Raw genomic sequence first — 24,788 nt, forward strand, 5'->3', positions numbered from 1 at the left:
AAATCACAGGCACTATGGTTTACATTTAAAAATAATAATTTCCGATTTAGTGTAGTAAAGTGTAGAGCGGATAACGCAAAGGGTTGTAGCATTTAATATTGTTCAAAATCTACGGTAATTTTTAGGCACTTTTTCAAATTTGCCTCCCACAGATTTTCTTAACTTTCTTTCTTAATCTCCCACAGATTTGCATCAACCACTTCACTTACATCTGCAGCATTGAGGATTAACTTTGTTAAATACCACAAGAGCAGAGCAGCAACCCCGCAATGTGTATACCATTAGTAATTGTAGTATTTTCTAAAAGGTATAAGGACCAAAATGTTACTAATTGTCACGTTTCGCAGAGTTATTTTGAAGTTTACGCACTTCTCACATACAGCGTTGCCATGGTTTCGTTATATACGCTGAATGAAACTTGCGGAATACACCATCTTGGGAGAGGATATCTCGAATCGAATGCTACAATCGAGAGCACGTTCGTATCAACACTGCGACATGGGAAAGGCATCTTTAGTTCTTTATATTATCTCAATGTTATTTTCTAGTATTGTGTTTATTTCTAGTGTAGTGTTCTGTGTATGTATGACGGTGAGTTCCACAATATCAGCCACCGTCTGTCGAAAAACGGCTTAAACTTAGCTACTTTCAGCCCGATTGTTATCTCTTAAGATAAAGTCAAACTAATTTGGTTCCATTTTTCGACGACTATATTTTGAAGTGTCCGGATGAAGTACATAACTATTTCATTCAAAAAAGGCATAAAATATAGATTGCTTTTATCTTGTTCAAATTTTAGTAGTTCCCAAGTAACATATTAGAGATAACACTAACCTCCTGTTCATATTTAATCAACTTAAAACATATCTGTGATGAATATGCAGGTGGTGGCATGTTTCAAAATTTTAAAGAGGTATGCTCATCATGTTGGAATGAACTGTACAGGTTTCTAACTATACCTGGTGGATATCGTAATTAAATTAGGGTCTAATAGATTCATGTACCTAATTGCTAACATTTAATCGTACGTAATAAATCCTGAACGAACGAACGTTACTGACTCTGAACGATCGATCGAACATCACCTCACAATGAGTGATACTGAACGTAAATGTAAAACCACGTAAATATAAAACCAGAGAAAATGAAAATATTAAACTAGAAAATTATGTAGCCAAACGGATTAAAGGCTGGAAAGAAGTACATCGAAGCTGCTATGAAAAACAAAAGTGGAAGGATAAACATTTTTTCATGCGATCCAGTAGCTTAGAACAGGAAATTAAAGGGATAACAGATGAATACAGAATCTTAATTACATAATTTATCTCTGTAGTTGCTCAAATCATTGCAGATTGTTCACCAACACCATACAATACTTTATTGGAGAAAGAGGTTGTAATGAACTCGCAAGCAGAGCCTCAATATCATTGCAGTCCAAGCACCTTTCCATTATCACTCCTGCTCATGATGGAGCAGCTCCTTCCTGTACTGATTCATCAACCACTGCAGCTTCAGCAGCAGCTACTATACCACGTACAAAACTAGAGCTATTAGCTAGGGCTATCTGAGCATTAATAAAACTGATATAGTGTTTGGACTGTCCTTTATATACAAACATGGAATTATTTCATTAATGATAGGTAGGTCGAACGTGCACTTTGATTATGATGATATTATTTTATATGATGAAAAAGGTTAGGAGGCCCTAGAGAAGATTGAGCAATAATTTCAAATAGTTTAAAGGAACTCAAGGATTATGAGAGCTGTTAACACAGAAACAGTCACAGGATTATACCGACATAGATTACAACACTTACGTAAAATACTTAAAATGACTCATGCGTTATATCAGAATCACTATCCACTACAAAATAAAGTTAAATCCTTATCCAGTGACAAATATCGTAACATCATCAAACAGATTTGGCTTGAACTAAAGAAAAGCACAAACAAAACAAGTGGAAAAGGTGTTCGTAATACTGGGGACAAAAGTTGTGCAGGAATTATGAAGTATACACGACTGCTAAAGATGTAAGGAAGCATGTTGATCCACTTTTGGTAATGGATGATGAAGAAATGACTGGAAATCGATCATTCCAGATCGAAACAGTAAGTAATATGGAGATGATTGCTTTACTGTTGTCTAATTTCATTATAACTGATTCTAAAGGCATGATCTGATTAACTTACTACCACCGCATCTTACTGTATAATTTGTCTATCTATCTATCTGTTCTGTTGGATAAACAACGCGAACTGAAAGAAAAATAATATATTGATTGAGTTGCATGCAATGATTATTCTGTCAGAATAAAAAGTAGAAGCGTGACACTCAAGAACATTTTATGTCAGTATATCACGTTTTCAAAAGTTAAAGACACTTTTCGAGATCATTAGAGAAGGAACGAAGATTTAAAAGTAAAGCAGCAGGACGTTAACGCCAACTGGTTAAATTCCAGCTCATGACAAAAAGAGTTTTGTGGTAAAATTTCATGCGGAAGAGTTGAAAATTGGTAATTATGAAATGGGCTTAAAATACATGATTTTATTCAATCTGACTCATTAAACAAGGTAAAAAGTACGAAAAATGGAATTAATATGAAGTATGAGAAAGTAGATGAGTAATTTCAAAGATATGAAATGAGGGGAAAATATACAATATTTTTAGTCATTTGAGTCATTAAGTAAGGTGAAAAATGTTGAAACAGAAGTAATGCTAAGTATGAAAAAATGTGCAGAGAAATCGATAAAGGAATCCCTGTAATTCGCTAGAAGCTCTGACATAGCGTAAACAACAATGTGTCTGTATTGTTTCTTGATACTTTAAAGGTAAGAGTAATTTGTACAGCTATGGGTTCAGAACATACTAAAGCCAAATTTCGGGGCAGTGAATAAATAAAAATGAAAATGAAATCTTTCAGTTTAACGTCCCACATTTATGTCTGTTACGCTAAGGGATACAATGATTAAGACACATGAATTATGATGGAATGAGAAAGTGGGAAAAAACGGGAACACCCCGAGAAAACTCTCAGACACGATGTCCACCACAAACTTTCTTGCTCAGAGACTGAACCAAGGACCTCACGCGCAGAGGTAAGCATTGTACCATTGAGCCAGCGTGCCCCCCAAAAATTGGAAGTTGAAACTTGGTACGTATATATATGTTTTCAGGTAGGTTTTGGTCCCTATGGGGTTACTACTTAGCTTATTCTTTGCTTATATTTTAACCGTTCTTAACATATGAAGAAACTCGACTTTTGATGTATAGATCGGCATCAGGCAGTGATGTGAAGCCACCATTTCCTCCTCTGCTCATGCAGAATGTTGGGTAGGTATAAAATATTTAGTAAATGCTCATATACATTTCTTCTATGTCAGAGAGGAAAGAAGATAGGTAGCTGCAGACAAGATTGAACTCTAGAAAATTGTCATCTAGAACCATGCAATGTGGTTTCAAGTCTACCCAAGACTTATACTTCGGCTCAACCAAGCAAAGTAGAAGTGTTTAAACATTGACATACATTGGCATAAACAATACTTAATGAATTTTCATTTTCGCATTCATATTTTTGCCATGGAGAAATTACATACAGTGAATTATGCCACTACTATGGGGTCGAAAAGTAAGTATCGAAAGTCAGGCTATCTAATTGTTTACAGTATTGTATGCAGATGGTTTTACTTCTAATGTCCACTTTACAGACGAATTTACGACACACACCAGTAATGGTAGAGTTTGTGATACAATATTAAACCAATGGCTATCCTTCTTTCCTTCTGAGTGCCTTCAGATCAAATGCTTTAATATAGGAAGCATGCACTGGCTAACTAAACACTAACGCCATTCATTGATCATTATCCAAATTTTGCAATAGCTGTGGGTGGGGAAATTGTGCGTACCTATTTTATTATTAACTAAAATACATGCATATTAATTACCATGATTGATTCCTTTCGGCACATATCTCTTACGTCACTGCGCACGGAATCAACTTCTTTTAATTTTAGAACTTGATAAAGTATATCACATATTATTTTTTAAACTAAACACTCAGAATATTTATCACTGTAAGTAATCCTTCTTTCTTAAACTATTAATTTTTTTTTGTTTTGTAAGAAACAAAGATTTCCTACAGATTGTCACTCTATTTTATTGACAACACATGGACACACAACGACAATACAAACTTACGATACTATCCCATTTTTACGTCTGGAATATATTTTCTCACAATTCCTAATACTTCTCAAACATATGTAAACCTCTATCTGGATCACCTCATTAGACGAGTGTGTGGTAGTGAACTCACCTCTAGTTGAAAGAGCTATTAGTACGAGCCTAAGCGATAGAAGTTGTCGTCTTTTACTCCATTCACTCTAATAGTCATTTTATTATCCAGTGCACTATGGAATCAAGTCAACTTCTAATCATTTTGCACAAATTTCATCTTTAAGCTCTTTATCTGAAGCTCCTTCCACCATTTAAAGAGATCCATGTCTAGATTATGTTAATAACTCTTATAATGTAAAAAAGAACAGAGTTAATCTTTCCAATGTACTTAAGCGTACCATACAAATTATATATATATATATATATATGCACCCACAACTTTGGTAATTGGAGTTTTTTCGCTTATGCTCTGAACACTTCACTTGTTTGTGTTTATCATATTTTTCCTTGATCGTTAAGTACATACACACGTAAGACCCTAAACTAAAGTTTTCGACTGTTTCCTTTTGGACTAATCTTCTTCAAATTTATATTTCATGATGTTTAGATGAAAATCTTTAAATTTAATAATTTTTCACTTTCACTTAACTATACCAATGCTCTCATTTTACGTTTATCGTCTCTCAATTACCTCATCTAACACGGAATATACTTGAACTCGAACCCACAAAGTGGTTCGCTGTGGGTTCGGTTTAAGTAAATTCCGTATAAGTACAATGAGATGGACACTAAATGCAGGTATATGATAGTGGGACTAGCAAGCTTATTCATAGTCGTTAAAGAGTTTCTCCTTGATTTGAATTTTAATTTACTTATAACTTACAAGGAGAAACAGACTTTGGTAAATAAACTTCGGGGCCATTTTCCACGAGGTGGATGTGCACACTTAAAGTGTTAATATTACAAACTGGGAGAACGTAATACCCAAAAATAGCGGAGAGAAAGCACCTTAAAATTTTCGACTCGCCGCTTATATCGTTTGAAGCGTAAAGTTTTCAATTGATGGCATGACAGAGTGAGAATCATCTACGACTCACGTTCAAAGGGACACGGGTTCGGCTCCCGCTCGAGTCACCTTTTTTGCTTCATCTAATAAAGTAGCAATTTGCAACTACAAGTAAAATATGAATTCACCATATGTTTATAATGAATAAAATAATAAAAATGTTCAAATGAGTTGTAAAATCTTTCAATGCTCCATGTTAACTGGCAACAAAGTGTAATCTATTCCGTAAGTATATTGATATCACGAGTAATATTATGGTTATCACATTCCGTTGTGTAGAAAATGTTCTTGACGCTTCGTGTCTACATCTGTTGACAATGTAAGAATTGCAATGGGGATAAGGGGGAAATTCCCTTTGGTAATACTGGATGTTGCTATAACTACAGGAGATTCCCCACTCATTCCTCTTGTAATTTTTACATTGTCAACAGATATAGACACAAACTGTCAAGAATATCTTTTATACAATGACAGTGGAACCATAATATAACTCGTGATATCAATATATTTACGGAATAGATTACATTTTGTTGCTATAAACGTGAAACAATGAAATATTTTACAACTGATTTCAACATTTCTATTGTTCTATTCGTTATAAATATATTGTGAATTCATATTTTGCTTGTAGTTATAAATGGCTGTTTTATTGGTTGAAGCAAAATGAGAAAGTTGACTCGAGCTGGATTCTAACCCGGGGCCCTTTGAATGTGAGTCGTAGGTGCTCCGTCAGTTGACAAATTCACGCCTCGTGCAGTATAAGCATCGAATCGAAAACTTTCAGATGCTTTTCCTCCGCTATTTTTGGGTATTGCGCTCTCCCAGTTTGTAATATTAATATTTTAAATATGGACTACCACCTCGTGAAAAGTGACCCCGAAGTTCATTTACTAAAGTCTGCTTTCAGCTTGTTAGAAACCAAACGTCTCTATATCTTAATATCTCATAAGTTTGTATAATAGATCAAAGTCTACTACCATGTCAACTTTAATAAGATCCGATTAATTTGATTGAACTTTTTCGCTGTAAAGTGTCCTTGATTTTTTCAGAAAAATCAATGAAGGACGAAAATTGGTTCACTTATCGAGAAAGAGAAGAAAACAGAGATAACTTCGAGAAAATCTACAGATACAATATTGTGTTACCTTTTCGCAATCAATATGGTACTATAAGGATTCAATAAAAAGAATCAAGACAATTTTAACTGTCAATGAAATTTTTATCAAAATTTTTTTGTGGTTACAATACTCGACACATGAAATCACTCAGGTTTATTTTTCTTGTATTTGAAATGAATTATTTTTATATTACACTATTGAAAAGAATTTCGTTTTGTTTACGGAAGAGTAATTCGTTTATAAACTTTATACATTTTTTCTTCAAAAGCAAACGTTATAATACATATTTTATATTCATTCGTCCACTCAACAACATGTAATCAAAAAAAATCATTTACACCGTCTTTTGGCAGAGATAGATATAGGAGCAATGTTCTCGGAACTAACAATTTAATACACATTCAAACAAACATTTAAAAAATGTCGTTCAAACATAACATTATACATAACATGCCACAATCAACGATTGTTTATTTAAACGTTTGTTCATTTGTAGTGAAACCAACAAGTTCACTTAGATTCATTTACCATAATCCATTAAAACAAGAACACACTTTTCGTTCTACAACTGTAGTTTTTTTTTTTATTTGGCACACCACGCACTGTTTCTTGTTTTCTGTAAGTGTTGTATGACGACGAAATTCATTTCAATCACTCACACTCATAACTTCAATTTTTTATATTGAAATATATTATATATGGTATAATATATATATAATATGTATAATACATTATTTATGAGCACATACAAGTTAATGAAGATTTTCCATTTTTGTTAATTTTTTCAACTTTTTCTCCGCAACAAGTACACACAATATTCAAGGGAAACAAATATGGATGAATATTCAATTTTTACTTCTTTTTTTTTAAAAAAATGAGTTTAAATTGTAATATTTGAAAGGCTTCATTTTTAGTAGAAAGTTTATTTTAAATATAATGCAGAGAATGGAATACTAAATAAAGAAAAGAGAGAAACTTAAAAATGTAGTTCTGAAAGATATTTTGACATATTATATGTATGCATATATGTATATATATTTTATCTTTTATTATCATAGGAAAACAGGAAGAATACTTATCGGCAGTGGTACACTGAGTTCTTCAAATCACACACTCACAAAAGGGTCACTTTTTAAAAAATTATTTCTCATTAATTATATTGAGTTTTAATATCTTAAGTAGTTTCTCTTAGAGTCATATCTTGGTTTCTTTTTTTTTTTTGGCACTAATTCAGCAGATCACAAGGAAGAACATGAAAATGTGCGTGTTTTTCCAGTTTCCTCTCCCGCTAAGAATTAAAAAAATAATAACGAAATTTTAATAAAATGTAGACCATGATTTAACCTAGTGATATCTTTCTAAGAATTACATAAAATAAACAATTTTTAAATTGAATTCTCTGTACTGAACAAATTTACTTTCTGTACATATCACCATATTTTTACACAAGTTTGTAAACTAATTAAATATAGTCTCCTAACATTAAATGGACTGTTTTCCGTTATATTAATATATTTATATAAAGTAATGAAGTATTTATAAATATTCCCAAACATATATATACGAATAACTCTGAGAAATGACGTTATATTCTAAAAACAAGGCTGCTAAGAAATATTGAAACGTAAGGTGATGTTGTAAAGGAAATATGTTGTTTTAATTAATCATGAGGCAATTTAATAGTTACATCTAAGTAAGACAAAATAGCAGAGTTTTTAAAACTTCTAAAAGTATGATCTGGAATAGTATTCATGAAATTAATGTTGAAAATCTAACAATTCTTCTGGAAATTTACTTTGTATACGGTATATTATTGTATTGCTTATTTGCTTTCTATGATTTTCGATAAGTAAGTTTTTCTACTAGTACCTTCAGGAATGAATGAACAAGTTAGGCGCTCTATATTTATTGTAATCTGTTTTTTTTTTTTATTTCTCAACACATTTACATGAATATCCCCCTCCCTTGATTTTACGGACCTTGTTTTAACTGTTTTCTAAAACAAAGAACAAAATCTGAAACAACCGATTTAGTTTGAAAATCTTGATGCTGATTACGTGTATCTTTAAATTGTATAAGGTATTTTGCACTGTCAGATTAGATAGCATATTTCATTAAGGCTATATGTAGTAATGTGTATTATTTCTTTCTTTCGTAATGTAATTGTGGATATTAGTGTTGGATCCAAGGACAATCGACAACATGAGATTGATTTTGCCCCATTTTAGTTTCTTGAAGTGAGAATTGAATGTATTGAGAAGTCTCTGATATATTAACATACATCAAATGACCCTCTCAAATAAAACTGTCGAAATATATTGTAAAGATCAAATTATTAACAAAATATACACAAAGTAAATTCTATAAAAATCTCGTTTAAATTTTAAATTTTAATCTAAACAATCTCCACTTTCTTACATGATCAAGCTTAATTTAACTTAGTACAGAATTAAATGTTGCACTTGATTAGTAATAATAATAATAATAATAATAATAATAATAATCAATTCAAATGAAATATACCTTAAACATTTTAAAGCATCAATGTTACATTACTTACTAGTTAAAAATTTGTTGGGCTTTTGTTTTTGTATGACTTCTTGTAAATAATTTGGATGATATTTAGAGACGGTTACTTTAAGTAAGTTCTGGGTTATACTATATTAGATATTACATCTTTCTTATGGTTGAAACTTGGCTTCCTCGGTTTCCAAAATGTGAGAAATACTGCACTCCTTACATTACGAAGGAACGAGTATCAGGTCAGGATATTTTATAAGAGAGTAATAATTATCTAGATGAACCAAAAATGACCTAATGTTCCCTCTCATTTTCTTGCAGAGAGTTAAGAAAATACTTGATTTTCCATACCTAAGTAGAGCAGAAAATACAATCTTAAAACTTGTCCTGCTATAAGCTGTGTACTTGAAATGACTCACTTTGTGGTTATAACTCACTTTCCATGGAAATAAGAGTTATGACCGCAACGAAAAATGTATATGGATTACTACACGAGTTACTGTTAAGAAACCGAAAGAAAGAGAATGAGTTGCAGTCAATTAGCTACTTCTAATAAATACAGGATAAAACATACTTTCTTTTTGATAAGGAAATTAGGGATGTCTCAGGGAATGTTTAAAAATTTCCCTCTGTATACGGGAATATGGGATATTGTCGGTATATATTTTTTTGGCGGGCTTACTTTTGCACCTGGAAAACCGGAAATGTGCATAAACATTCAGCCCACCTAGTAGTATTTATCAGATTTATTTCAGATCTCTGTGTTAAAACAGGGGGGTCCAGAGGGGCTCAAAGTTGAAAAAAAAAGGATATTTAGACCCAAAAAATCCCTTTTTTCGGGATTTTCCCGCCTTAGATACATGATGGAGACACGTGAGTCATACTACCTGAAAGGCAATTCTATTCTGAAGAGAATGATAGGCGAAACATGTCCCTAGGGTAATTAGGGATGTCTCAGGATGTCCCTAGGGTAATTTTCTACCTGAGGTCATGGTGTTTTACGGTAATTTAGGGCATGGTGGGAATTTCTGATAAAATTTCTCCCGCCCTTAGTATTCAAGATATAAACTTGAAATTTGGCACACACATTCAGTATACCAAGTACTATTTGTCAGATTTTTTTAGATGGATACGTTCACACAGGGCCGCTCCAGAGGGGCCCAAAGTGCGAGAAAAAAATTCCCTCCGAAAGTTTCCCTTTGACATCATTTTTCCGCCCTGGTATATGGTATGATCCTGCAAGTAATACCATTTGAAAGCCAGCTCGATTCTGAAGAGAATGAGGTATGAACCATGATCCTAGGGTAAATAGTGACGATGCAGTAGGTCTTTAACTGAAAGTCTAAAAAATAGCCCAAAAAGCCGGGATCCGGAAACGGATCTTAGTTTTTAATTTACAAATATTATAAAGCCATCCTATTAAAGACATTTCGGCTACAAACATAGGAATTATTTTCTGTTTTGAAAAGTCCAATATCTGTACATTTCGCAAATTTCGTCATGAGCTCCCTTAGCTAACTCCGAACAAGAAACTCAGAAGTACAACTATTGTTGAGAAGCAGTAAATGTGTCATCTGTTCTCAACTTTTAAGTGATCTGGGTGATCAGAGATATTTATAAGTTTTAGTATTATGCTAAATACAAGAATACAGAATTTTAAACAATTATTAAGGTTCTCGAAGCTTTCCATAATAATGAGTTCACCACAAATTTGAATGAAAGTATTCATGTTTAACAAAGATATGTCTTCAGAATCAACTGAATTATGTTCTTTCCCTTCCCAACAGGAAGATAATTTATGTTATCTTAAACTCGTTCCTATTTTTCGTTATGTATTCTGAGATATTTAACATGTAACTGTAGTTGTCTCCAGTTTCTACACCCCTTTACACTACTTTCCGAATTTGTCTCACTTTCATGTAAGGTAACTCAAGTTTCTAAGAGCAATAAAAGCCCAGATTGTTATAATTAAAAATACGCGTTGCTGTCATTTTTTAGTAACTGATTGAATACAATATATAAATTTCAATCAAAATTAAATGTATCGTCATGTACAAGAACTACAAGAGATGTAAGTAAATTTCTCGTAAATCGATTTATACCTGTCTATACGAGAATCAGATGGATATCTGCTATTCCATCTTCTATCATGGTTAAAATGTTATAAAGACCATTTTATTCTCAAAATGACATCATTCAGTAAATTAAGAAGAATACAGTTGCCTGTCAGGTAGCTGGAAAGTATTTGATCGACGAAATCTAAGAAGTCAGAGAAATTAGAACAATAATGTTTACGTTCACTCTTACCGCTCAACAAGGTCACGAACGTCCTTCAAAAATGTAAGATTATAATATAAAGATGATTACATTTAGTAACAATCAATAATAGCTTTCGATTATCGAATTTGGAAATAATAACTACACACAAGAAAATTTACAAATAAAATTGTATAAGGAAACATCTCATCTTCTGGTGGATTACTTATTCCTAAAAGAAATTATTATTCATTAAAAGTAATCTGAAATGTACCTTAAGACTGCTTGCTGAACGTTCTCCGTGCCATATGTAACTAAACATGCAACGTATGTTTTCACAACCTAACTCATAATTCAACTTACAATATTGGTAATTTAGTGTAATCAGTTTCTCTCAAATTGCTTTTCAGTAAAACGAGAACGGTCACTCAAACCATGAAAATATTTTCTGAGAGACAATCTAATAATGACCTACATACATTGTACTCTAATTCCATATACATATATTCTAAGCGGCCATAACTCTGATATGCATAGAAAGTACAAAATAATGTTTTACTTACAGTTACCTATTGTATAAGGCTTCCGTTTGATGTGTTCGGAACCTTCACTCTCTTCCTATCGAGATATTCAGCCTTATAGTTACTTAAAATGTCCAAAATCTAACATTTTCTTTACCCTCAAGAACACTGGTTCTCAAGCTAATTCCAATCACAAACCCCATTCTATCACATACTCTTGCCAGCGATCCACTTATAATTTCTGTTTTGTAATAAGTTTATGTGGGGGTTTTAATATCCCTACTGTGGAGATCTCATAATATCCATCTATTTCTATAATAGTAGAATTCATTTCTTGTATATAGTGGATATTAGTAACTTCCCTAAAAACAAACGAATTAAAACCAAATTTTGTTAGTTCATTCATCTTTCGCTTATCTTCGCGACCCTCATGAAACGCTATCGCGAACCCGGTAGGAGTCGCGACCTAAAGGTTGAGAACCTCTGCTCTAGGAGAAAAGGAAGGAAACATCAGTGCTATTTTACTTGTATAACTATTACTGTACCATAGGTCCCTAACGTTAAAAATCTATTTTGAAACTCGTTCCCTATATTGTTGTAAAACAATGTAAAAGAAGGTTATTTCTCATTTATTGGAAGTACATTTGATATAGCTATAGGACAGAAGTAACAAAATTATTGAAAAACAAAGAATTTTCTTTGTCCTAACTCTCTAATATGATTTCGAGGCGAGAGATTTTTTTCATGTGGACGTTAAACATACTAAAAATATTAACTCCCTCAACGAAAGAATGCCTGCCATTATAGGAAGAGAGAAACAGAAAAAAGAATACTGTGAATTTGTTAACCTACAGTAACTGTAGAAGAAATCATAAATTTCTGAGATGATCGAGCAACCATTGATTTGAAATTTTGGACTATTTTAAAATGACCAATATAGCAGTGGTTCTTAAAATGTTCAATTGTGCTGATGTCTACTCGTTAAAGAATAGTTCCGTGTTAGACCTTTATAATATACGGTAAGAAAGGAAAATATGTAATTATGAAAATTATCATTCTAATATAGTAAATGAAATAAGGAAAAATAAAACTACAAAGTGTGTGGGACACTGTAAAACGAAGTAAGTACACTATATCACTATATATCACAATATGAACTAATGATGTATTCGATAAAACGAAATGGTTGAACTCCAAAATGACAAATGAGAAGATAAATACAAACTATCTGCTGTCAGAAAATGACAAGGATCGGAACGGAAAGGAGTGGTGTTACGATAAATGTATGGAATGCCTTATGTGTACATGAAATTTCCTGATCGTAATTTAAATTTTGGAAGTTAGTGAGCCGCCAGAAAAGTTAAGAACAAGAAATTATTTTTCGATTTCCAATATGCAGTTTACTCGAGAAAGCACAAACTACAAATACTGATGAATGCAATTATAAGTAGAAGTCCCGGCTTCTTAAGCACAAAATTAGCTTTGTCGAAAAATATATTTTAAAAAACGCTTAAATTAGTTCGAAATATAGTGGAATTCCAAGCACTAAGCTGACGGAATCTAATTTTAGAACCATTAATATTTAAATATTGTCTTGTGCATGAAGTTACACTAAACCTATCCAACTGTAAATTGTACCATATAATTAAAATTTAGTTTTTGGCATATTGAAATAAGAGTAATAAACAAAGTACTTAGAATAACTTGTATTTAAATGGAAATTCAGGAAATCATGATCTACATCTTAAAACTCCCGACCCCAATGAATGTTACACAGATATTTCTTGAATTTGCACGCGTTTTTTCATGGTTCCTGTGGACCCCTGTTGTCGGAGAATACCTGATTGATTACACGGTTGTTGTCCAGGCGATGTTGAGACCAAAGGGGTTTCTGATGGTATTGTTCCTTTTGGTGGAGGCGGAGGTTCGGGAATGGATGGGCTTTTCGTCACTGCTGCGTATCCTGGAGGGGGAGCAGTACAGTTTCGTTTTGACGGTGATACTCCCGGAGAACTTTTGAACTCTTTTAGCGGAAGTTCCACGGATGTGTGAGAAGGAGGTAAAGGCTCCTTTATTCCAAGAGCGATTGCTCCACTGTCTGCACCATTATCACTACTACCGCTATCACTAACACTAACACCGCAAGTCCTCTCAGGCTTAGGACTGTCTTCCTTTTTCTCCTCGAATTGTCCTCCACGATCTCTCTGATGATATATGCCGGCAAATATCAAAATATTGAGCAAAAGTAGGAAGCATCCAACAGCTATGGTAACAGTTAGTGCCGTAGTATAACTCTGGTAATGGCTTGTGGCTAGTTTACGTAGTAAGTTGGAATTGTCCTTGGAGGAACCAGATCCTTTTCCGCTACGACCTGCTGTGCTGGGCTCCGTTGTGGCATTTTGCGGGCACTCGGTTGTGGTGGGCGGATTTTCCTCTGGCACCGGATGGACCAGAGGTCTCTTAGTAGTTGTTGGAGGAGTTGTAGGAATTGGTGTCGTTGTCGGTGCTAACAGTATTGATGGCCGTTGAAAGGACTGCTCCCGTACAGGACCTAAAAAAATAATATTCACTATAAATTTATGGATTATGTACTTTTTAATAATGGTACAAACGTTACAATAATTTCTTTTGCAGATTTAGAATCTGGGTGCCAGCATGCATTAGTTATCAAAGTACATACTATTCTTTCTTTGGAATAATCTCTATGCTAATGCCTTCAAAGCTTATATTCAACATAGTAGTTAGAATTTAATCACCTCATCCCTTACACATGCAAATTGGCAATGGTGATACATCAAGATAATGACTGTCCACATACTCTTTTGACTAAAATTTACTCTCAATGCTTTAACGATCTCTTACAACATTGGTGGTCCACTTTTACTAGATGTGACACATGAAGGAGTGTGGAAGCCATCAGGAATGTGGAAGCCTAAGTGAGCTATACCGAGCGAAGAAAGACGACTAGCACAGAGGATTGGGACACCAATGATGCTTGAGAGGACGCTATTTAAAGTCATTATGGCTAGAAATACCTTGCGAAATCAGATATATGATGTTCCAGAAATTAGAATGCGTGTAAGTACTTGTCTTAGGGATGACACTTACATAATTTATGTAATGTATAGATTAATGTAATGTGTAAATTACATTATTTATGTTACTTTCAACACACAACTTTAGTTAGAAGTATGGCGTTGCACAAATAAGTTACATATACATTAATCTCTTTCAGTAAATAACTATATTTTAATAGTTTTTTTTTAAATATTGGCAACCAGATACTTAATCTACACATATTTTTCAGTCTACTATACAACTTCTAGATTTATGTTGATATTTGTTTCCTTCAGTATATTTCACCTATACTATTTATTTTTCAATTTGAATTCAAATTAGAAATCATGTATGCCAGAAAAAAAATTCTTCGTGTTTATTTGAACTGGAATACAGAATGTCCGACATCAAAATGAAACACCAAGAAGGAGACTTCATATTGATCCCTCACTTACAGAATTATGATTACAATCCAACTTTACAACGCATCACACTTGCCAATCACGCCTCCTGTTAACAGCAACTGGAGGTAGGCACAAGAGCCACAGTTTAGTAGTGGCCAGGTGTTTAATAATAATAATAATTTATCTAGATAGGCAATCGGACGCAGCATACCCCCGTTGTTGAATGCTACAGAACTCCTAGAAGATTTTCATCTTGCATTACGAATAATTAGGCTTATTGTGGCTGTGGATCATCCTTCTCTGAGTCTTTGAGATTGATGTCCATGTTGAATGGAAGGCAGCCATACAAATTTACTGGCTCCAGGAAGGCAAGACAAAACGACATACAGAACCAATAGCCGTGTCATACCACAAACTGAAAGAACAGACTTTCGTACATACGGCTGTGAAGGATGGGACAGCTATATCTCAAACAATGGCGTTTGAATTCGGAGTTGGTGCTCAATGGACTGTGTTCCACACTAACAGTTCGACGTTGTCTGACAGATAATACATATTTGCAAGGTGTCCATTGGTGTGGTTTTGTTTGACTTCACACCATACGAGTTGGAATCTTGAAATGAATTTCACATGCAAGGAACTGTATTCGTGTCTGGCGGTATTACTTTAACAGGCTAGCAACACATTCGTTATGTATTGCCACTCAGCCTGGTATCCCGCCTTATGGAATAGGATGGCATTGCATTATGTTCCAGATCGCATCTAATACGCATTGACGAGTCTTCGACCGGCCTAGGTGCATTCATGAGGTGTTTACTCAGTTGTAGGGTTTCGTTCCTTTATTCAGGTCCTGCATAATGCATGAATCCACTTTCGAACAAGTTAACGAGCGTTTACCTCTGCCATACAACTTACTAACCTTTCTGGATGTACAAGACATCCCACTGCTTTCTCGCCAGGTATATTCACCTAATCGCTCACTAATTGAATACGTCTGGTGCAGATTTCAGAATGCCTCGCACATTGGAGATTTACCACATCTACGGTCATGAACTTTGGCAATGTGTCACAGACATAACTTGCCAAATTCCAAGAGGATATCCAAGATTTTTTTTCAATGCCTCGTTGTGTAGCGGTTGTTCTTGATGTACACGTTGGACTCATTCTAGACTTTCTGCTAGAATTTCCCGGCTCAGTCACATATCTCACAAGAGTTGAGTTGATTTTAGTTTAGCGTCCCTTTCAGCAGCGAGGCTATATGAGACGTGGGCCTACTGATTAACGTGGAATCCGAACCACATGAGCTCCCGCCGGGAATCGAACCCGGGTCTCCCACACCAAAGGCGCGTCATATCTCACAGAGCTTATAAGCTAAGCTATCAGTGTGTCACATTCAAAGACAGTTACCACCTCTCCGTCTTGAAGTTATTGTTGCATTTTTAATTCCTAGCACTGTAGTAAGTAGTAGAAAATGGATCGATCTGGAACAACATAGGACAACGTAGGACAACATAGGACAACCTAGGACAACTCAGGAGCCCCGGGAAATTGAGCATCGTACACCGTGAGCCCACGGTCTTTTACGACCTCCATTTTAGGGGTGAATTTGTTCCCTTTTATGACCACTTTTTAGGGGGGTATATTCGTTCTCTTTTACGAGCACATTTTAGGGGGTGAACTCGTTCCCTTTTATGAGCATATTTTTCAACATAGCAGAAATTACGAACATACAACAGATACATAAGACTCGTTCTCTTTTAGGGGGTGAACTCGTTCCCTTTTATGAGCATATTTTCCAACCCCTATTCGAACATAGCAGAAATTACACTGAGACTATGAACACACAACAGAACAGATAATACATAAGACTCGTTCCCTTTTATGAACACTCTTTCAGGGGGTGAACTCGTTCTCTTTTATGAGCATATTTTTCAACCCCTATTTTAACATAGGAGATAACACATAAGATTACGAACACATAGAAGAGTTGATAACACATAGCACTATTTTAACATAGCAGAACATAAGACTACCTAACATAACAAGGGTGTATTCATTCCCTTTTATGAGCATATTTTTCAACCCTTATTTTAACATAGCAGAAATTACACTGAGACTATGAACACACAGCAGAACAGATAATACATAGCACAGCTAATAAAAGAGCATGGCTTATTTTCCAACCCCATGTAAGATAGCAGTTACGAACACATAGCAGAGCAGATAATAAACACAACAACCTCCATTTTAGGGGTGTATTCATTCCCTTTTATGAGCATATTTTTCAACCCCTATTATAACATAGCACAGATTACATAGCAGATCTAATACAAGAGTATGGCTTATTTTCCAACCCTTATTTTACCATAACAGAGACTACGAAACATAGCGGACATAGCACAGGGGGTGTATTCATTTTCTCCACCCCTAGTTGAACATAGCAGAAATTACACTGAGACTACGAACACACAGCAGACCAGAGAATACATAAGATTCATTCCCTTTTATGAGTACATTTTAAGGGGTGTACTCGTTCTCTTTTATAATTACTTTTCCAACCCCTATTTTACCATAGTAGAAATTACATAAGATTTTTTTCAACCCCTATTTTAAGACAATGAATACCTATGTAACATAGCGATTCGATACGATCTTTGAACCGATTTGGATGAAACTCGACATATGGGGGTTTTCGACCATGCTGAGTACGAATATCATACTTATTTCTACCTTGGTCTTATAGTTTATATGGGATACGCCCTTTCTATGACAATTTTAACCGATTTGGATGAAACTCGTCATACTGGGGTTTTGCACATGCTGATTACGAATATTATATTTATTTCTACCTTGGTTTTATAGTTTATGTGGGATACGCCCTTTGTATGAGGTCAAAGGTCAAAGGTCAAAATACTTAAAACCTAATAACTCGAAAACGGAGCCACATACTCAGGTGCTGTTTCCACATTGAGTAATAGATCATCAGGTACCACAAGTTCCAAAATAGTGGCCATCGAGGTCAAAGGTCAACATACTTAAAACCAAATAACTCTTAAATGGATCCACATATTGAGGTGCTGTTTCCAAATCTAGTAACTGGTCATCAACTACTACAAGTTCCAAAATAATGACCATCGAGGTCAAAGGTCACAATACTTAAAACCTAATAACTCGAAAATGGATGCACATATTGAGATGGTGTTTCCACATTTAGTAATTGGTCATCAGGTACTACAAGTTCCAAAATAGTGGCCATCGAGGTCAAAGGTCAACATACTTAAAACCAAATATCTCGAAAACCCCGATTTGCCAGATGAATTACGTGATAAAGTGAGAATCATATATCCAACACAGGAAATGGAAGAAGTGTATTATTTTAGACGGTATAATAGATACAATGATGAAATACTCCCTGAAAGTGATGATGACAGTGTTTCAAACATTAACTGTTTTGAAGTGGAAGCTAATGAGTGCGGGTGTACTACTGAAAGTATTAGTAATATATGTGTTATACATTTATTTAATGATTATACACCAAATTCATTATTATTATGTGAAGCATGTTCTAAACATAATGAGAATGAAAAAGATCACAACTGTTTGCTGCAGTATGATTACGAATTATTACAAAAGGTGTGGACGATCTTAATTAAACGTGAAATGAGAGAGAAAATCTATAAACTTTATTTAAAGAAGCATTTTAAAGGTTGCAATATTAAGAACACTTATACTGTGGAGAAAAAATTTAATCTGCTATATGAATACATTACAGAGTGTGATTATTATATCAACAAAATAGCTAGAAAAAAACCCCATTCACTATCCGTGGGCCAATTGATAATTTTCTTTTTGTCTTGCCAATTGTCAATTTTATCCTCCCACCGAAAACCACCATATGGTAAATAGTCAATCATTGATAGTCCGTACAGATTGTTCATGTCAATATACAGTAAATAAGATTTTTCTTTTTCCGCATCAAAATCATGTACATAAGGATTATTAGCTTTGGCATATCTTAACACAGCTTGAGTAATACCTCCGCGAATCGATTTTTCTACAAACATATACATATTGATATCTGATAAAAGTTGAAGTTCAATTTTTGTTCTATATAACATGGCTTGCCATGCCAACTCAGGTGCAGTAAAACAATTAATCGGATCAATGCAAAAAGCATTTAAACATGTCTTTCTAAAATTCTCCAACACATCTGCTGTGAGAAGTACATCACATTTTAAATATAGATCGTGGTAGTCCCCTAAATTTTCACATTTAAACACACGCCAAATCAGTTTTGCATATTGATAATCAGTCTCGGAAATTTGTGTTCCATTCAATTTGCTATTAAATGCCTCTATTTCAGGAAATTCAATTTCATTAAATGTATCTAAATTTGTTATGTAATCGTAATAATAAATTCCCTTACGAATAATTAAAGGAAACTTATCATCAGAAAAATATTGCTTTGTATAGACAAATGGCTCAGGTTTTAATTTTGACACCAAATTTTCGAGACTGTAGGGCAGGAATTTAAATAGGTCTACAAAACGTAACTCGATAGGTCTACCATTAAAATTAAAGTGTTTAGAGAATGTGATGTATTTCTCAGTGCTTTCAGCAATTACAGAAATATTGCCAGGGGTACAACCTAATTCTTTCACAAATAAATGTGCATCATACCCAGACAAATTATGGAAGAAGACAGGGACAAAATTACTTTGACGTTTAATTTGTAAATTGCAACTGTTGCACACCGTGGCAATAAATTGACCAGTTAAATGGTTATGATGTTTAACTTTTCTATTGTTACTCGTATATTTACTATCGCAAACCGAACATTCAGTGGATAGGTTAAACTCCTGTAACTGAGAACTATTTAATGGTATTAATGGTTTTTGTTGATCTAATATGTTTATGATTTTTCTTAATTCATTCTCCATAGCAGACATAAACTTCATCGATACATTTTCTCCCCGATAAATAACTAAATCTGATTTCATATAGTTGTTACTCCAACATACAATATAACCAAAACTGCATGGTATATGTTGCTGAATTTGTATTGTATGAGATCCACTTTGTTCATTTATAGGTTTTAATAAACTTTGAAAATCTGGAACTATTATCAGATCATTCTGTAATAACAATTTCAAATTTCGAAATTTTAAAACTTCTCCTTGTTTCGGCATGTTAATTTTGGTTGGATTGTGTTCTTTACATAATTTGTCATGTTCATCTAATTTTGATTTGTTATAAAAAGATACTAAGCATCGTCTACAAATAAATGTTTGATGAGTACCTAACTGATGTCTAACTAAACCATTTAAATTTGTAATTAAACAATAATGAGAGTTTAAATATAATAAATCTATATGTTTAAATACTCCTGTATTTTTGCTTATACGTAACGGAAAAATAGTTTCATTATCATAATCAATGCCATATATATTAATGGAAATTTGTTTCTTAGTAAATACGGAATTATACATATGTTCAAATTTGCTTATGTGTTCCATTTCGACTGGAAATTTTATATTCGTTTTTTCAAATAATGGTAATAAAGTATTAATATATTGTATGTAATTATTTACACGATGTGGATGTTCTTTTGCGGGATGCAACGCAGCTAGAATACTATACATAAAACATCTATTATCGTTATTTTCAATATTTATAACACATTTTGTGGATAAAATCCATTGAGGCAATTTTACATAAGTTTTCTCTTTATGACTCTTCAATAACGCATTTAAATTTGTAATTAAACAATAATGAGAGTTTAAATACAGTAAATCTATACGTTTGTCTACACATGTGTTTTCGCTTATACGTAACGGAAAAATAGTTTCGTTATCATAATCAATGCCATATATATTAATAGAAATTTGTTCCTTAGTAAATACGGAATTATACATATGTTCAAATTTGCTTATGTGTTCTATTTCGACTGGAAATTTTATATTCCTTTTTTCAAATAACGGTAATAAAGTATTAATATATTGTATGTAATTATTCATTATTCACACGATGTGGTTGTTCTTTTACTGGATGCAACGCAGCTAGAATACTATACATAAAACATCTATTATCATTATTTTGAATATTTATAACACAATTCTTTTTGGATAAAATCCATTGAGGCAATTTTACATAAGTTTTCTCTTTATGACTCTTCAATAACGCATTGAGATTTTTTATTAAACAATAATGAGTGTTGCAATTTTCTTCACAATACAGTAAATCTATACGTTTAAATATACCTGTATTTTCGCTTATACGTAACGGAAAAATAGTTTCATTATCATAATCAATGCCATATATATTAATAGAAATTTGTTCCTTAGTAAATACGGAATTATACATATGTTCAAATTTGCTTATATGTTCTATTTCGACTGGAAATTTTATATTCGTTTTTTTCAAATAACGGTAATAAAGTATTAATATATTGTATGTAATTATTCACACGATGTGGTTGTTCTTTTACTGGATGCAACGCAGCTAGAATACTATACATAAAACATCTATTATCATTATTTTGAATATTTATAACACAATTCTTTTTGGATAAAATCCATTGAGGCAATTTTACATAAGTTTTCTCTTTATGACTCTTCAATAACGCATTGAGATTTTTTATTAAACAATAATGAGTGTTGCAATTTTCTTCACAATACAGTAAAGCTATACGTTTAAATACACCTGTATTTTCGCTTATACGTAACGGAAAAATAGTTTCATTATCATAATCAATGCCATATATATTAATAGAAATTTGTTCCTTAGTAAATACGGAATTATACATATGTTCAAATTTGCTTATGTGTTCTATTTCGACTGGAAATTTTATATTCGTTTTTTCAAATAACGGTAATAAAGTATTAATGTATTGTATGTAATTATTCACACGATGTGGATTTCCTTTTGCGGTATATAAAGCAGCTAGAATACTATACATAAAACATCTATTATCATTATTTTGAATATTTATAACACATTTTTTGGATAAAATCCATTGAGGTAATTTTATAAAAGAAGAAGCTGACAGAGGATTATATTTACTGATTTTAATTTCTAAGTGATGGTTTGGTTCAGAACATAAAGACCACCCTGATTTCTTAATTGCTCTATTTTCTTGTTCAACTAAAATTTTATTAAATAATTTTTCTATTATAGAATTCACATCTGTACTCGGTAAAATAATTTCGTTACCACTATTTACAAAGAATCTATATGTTTCTAAATCTACTGGTTTTACAAAAGTTGTAGCCAAAGAAAAATTTACTTTAAACGATGTCTTAATTTATTCTTGTTTTAATATATCTAAACAGTCTTTTCTTTTATTATTTAAAAAACATCCACTATCCTCATTTAAAACAGTATCACATTTTAAAATATTTTTTTTAAAATTATTATTAAATAGAGTATCAGTTGGTGAATTAATAGTATTTGATTTAACCTTTTTTGTTGCCATTTTTTTTAAAAAACTAACTCAGTGTTACTATAATAATTCTGCAGTGAGTTTTTATAATATAATATTATTATTATAAAATGTCTTACTTACAAAAGAAAACAAAACCACACTAATAATAAACCACACTAATAATATAATATCTGAACTTTACACTTCAAACACCAAACAGGAAGTGATTACAAAAAAACATGTCGGTCAGTCTTTTATACCTGTCTGATCGCATTACGTCATATTGCGCAATAGGTATGAGTCATGCTCGGGAATTCCCCTCTTTTTTTATACCTTTGTGATTAATTACATTACGTTCAGGAATTCCTTTTTTTAATCCTATCGTTGAATGACCGTATTGTCTGTTAATATTGGATTAACGCATAAACCTGTTTCCAAAGTTTAGACTAAGTAAATTGCTTTATCATGTTCGAGAACGGCAGATCATTAGAATGAACACTTTTGGATACTCGAAGCACACTTTATAAACACACACTTGATATATTTCTTCCCTCAACATTTGTATTAAAAGTGTTTCAACGCTGTTTTATTTTTACAGTGCTGTTCATTGAATAAAGTGAGTCCATGATAGTTTTTTCTAACTTTGCCTTAATTTCTGAATCACCCTCGTAAAGTAAAAAGAAAACAAATAATAAGTGTGGTATGAAATCCTTAACAGAGAACTTATTAAAATGATATCCCAGTTGATATTCGTAGGCGAACAAGTCGAGTGTGTTTACATCAATAGCAAATATTGTACAATGCAGCAACTCAGATACTATTATCTCAAGAAATATAATATTGGGAATATAAAGCATATTGAAGCGGAAACTAATAATGTTCAAGTAGTAGGGAATCTCGTATATTCCTCCCCATAATAAATCTAGGTACCAAGTCCGGTTGATATTTTGTATTGTATATGTAAACAATCTTCAGTCATTATTCGGACATTCATGAAATACTTTATGAGTTGCTAATTACCTACCCGTACTGTTTTGTAGTTTTATTTACCTTCATAAAACTGAGGGCCTTCCTCTTGGAAATGGTGATGTCTCATGTTAACCTCATCTCCACCAGGGCGGTGCAATTGGGGAATCAAATTTAACCAAAGGGACATCTTATGACCACGGTAATGACTTTTCATTTGCTGCTTCAACCCTGTAATACGAATAATAGACATTTATGTAGTATTTAACAAGTGACACAAAGTTTGTTTAGTAAATCTCCTTTATTTTCTGTTTCTGCTAGATATCGAGAGAGCATGTTTTTTTTCGGGGGGGGGATGCGAGCGAGAATGCTGAAGGGAAAGGAATGGTAGCGATATAACTTGTTGCGTAAAGTTCAAGGAAGGAGTTGTTTACCGAGTAGACCCCACATTAATTATTTTTTAAATAAATTTTCCTTAAAAGTAAAACAAACCACACTCAAAAGTTAAAGAATAATACAAATCGTACTAAAAAGTAAAACGTTATTTCGTTTCCCTGAAATCACTTTGAAACAATACATTTATGTATTACTAAAAAGAAGAGTGTGCGGAGTGTTAACATAAATTGATTGTATATGAGATGTTTCCTATGTTTTAATTTTTAATCGTACTTAAATAGATATTTTTAAAGAAATTTTCTTGAAAACAAAATGTTTTCTTACTTTTTATTATGATTTGTATTATATTTTTACCTTTTAGCACAATTTCTTTTTAAGCAAATCATGTTTTTCTTTTAGAAAAAAAGCTTTTATTTCATTTTCTACTTTCTAGTCATAGTTAAATAAAATTTCTTTCGTTGTAGAACTTCGTGTGTACCAGTACAATATGTTAAGTACAATCGACTTAAATAGAATATAGGGTATCTTCTGTCATGACGAACAACGTCAAATTTCAATATATAAACATATAGCAGAGAGCATCATCATCTTCATAACACTAATCGGTTCAATCGAACACATGAACATCAGGGCATCTAATAATTACAACGTGGATAATCGGAAGAAATGAAGCACCCGACCGAACAACGATATACAGTATTTTCCATTTTAATGATTTCGAGAAAAACGAGATAGAAATATGATATTGTTCAACTATTCACAGGATGCTTGCACTTGGTTTTATTTTTTCCTATTGTCTCCTGAAATATACTACAAGTTTTTCTCATTTTTTTCGAAAACACTAGCATATATTGTTGTTCGGAGAGGTGTTCCAAATATTTGTAAAT

At 32.9% G+C, this 24,788-nt stretch overlaps 1 protein-coding gene across 2 annotated transcripts in view; it reads right to left on the reverse strand.

Moving 5' to 3' along the window:
* Nucleotides 1–6,447: 6,447 nt before the first annotated feature.
* LOC145693195 (neuroligin-4, X-linked-like) overlaps nt 6,448–24,788 on the reverse strand; it is a 625,290-nt gene continuing 606,949 nt past the window's right edge. Inside the window, exons 6-8 of one of the 2 annotated variants that reach the window (XM_081768974.1) lie at nt 23,590–23,736; nt 13,496–14,206; nt 6,448–7,646 (exon numbers count right to left, since the gene is read on the reverse strand). In XM_081768974.1, the coding sequence (XP_081625100.1) occupies nt 7,597–7,646; nt 13,496–14,206; nt 23,590–23,736 (908 nt within the window). In that variant the 3' untranslated portion in view covers nt 6,448–7,596. Of the gene's footprint in view, nt 14,207–23,589; nt 23,737–24,788 lie in introns of both variants that reach the window. The other variant, XM_081768973.1, reaches the window with a different exon arrangement.

The sequence above is a fragment of the Thermobia domestica genome, chromosome 8 (assembly GCF_964235325.1).
Source record: "Thermobia domestica chromosome 8, izTheDome1.hap1.1, whole genome shotgun sequence".
Classification (NCBI taxonomy): Eukaryota; Metazoa; Arthropoda; class Insecta; order Zygentoma; family Lepismatidae; genus Thermobia; species Thermobia domestica.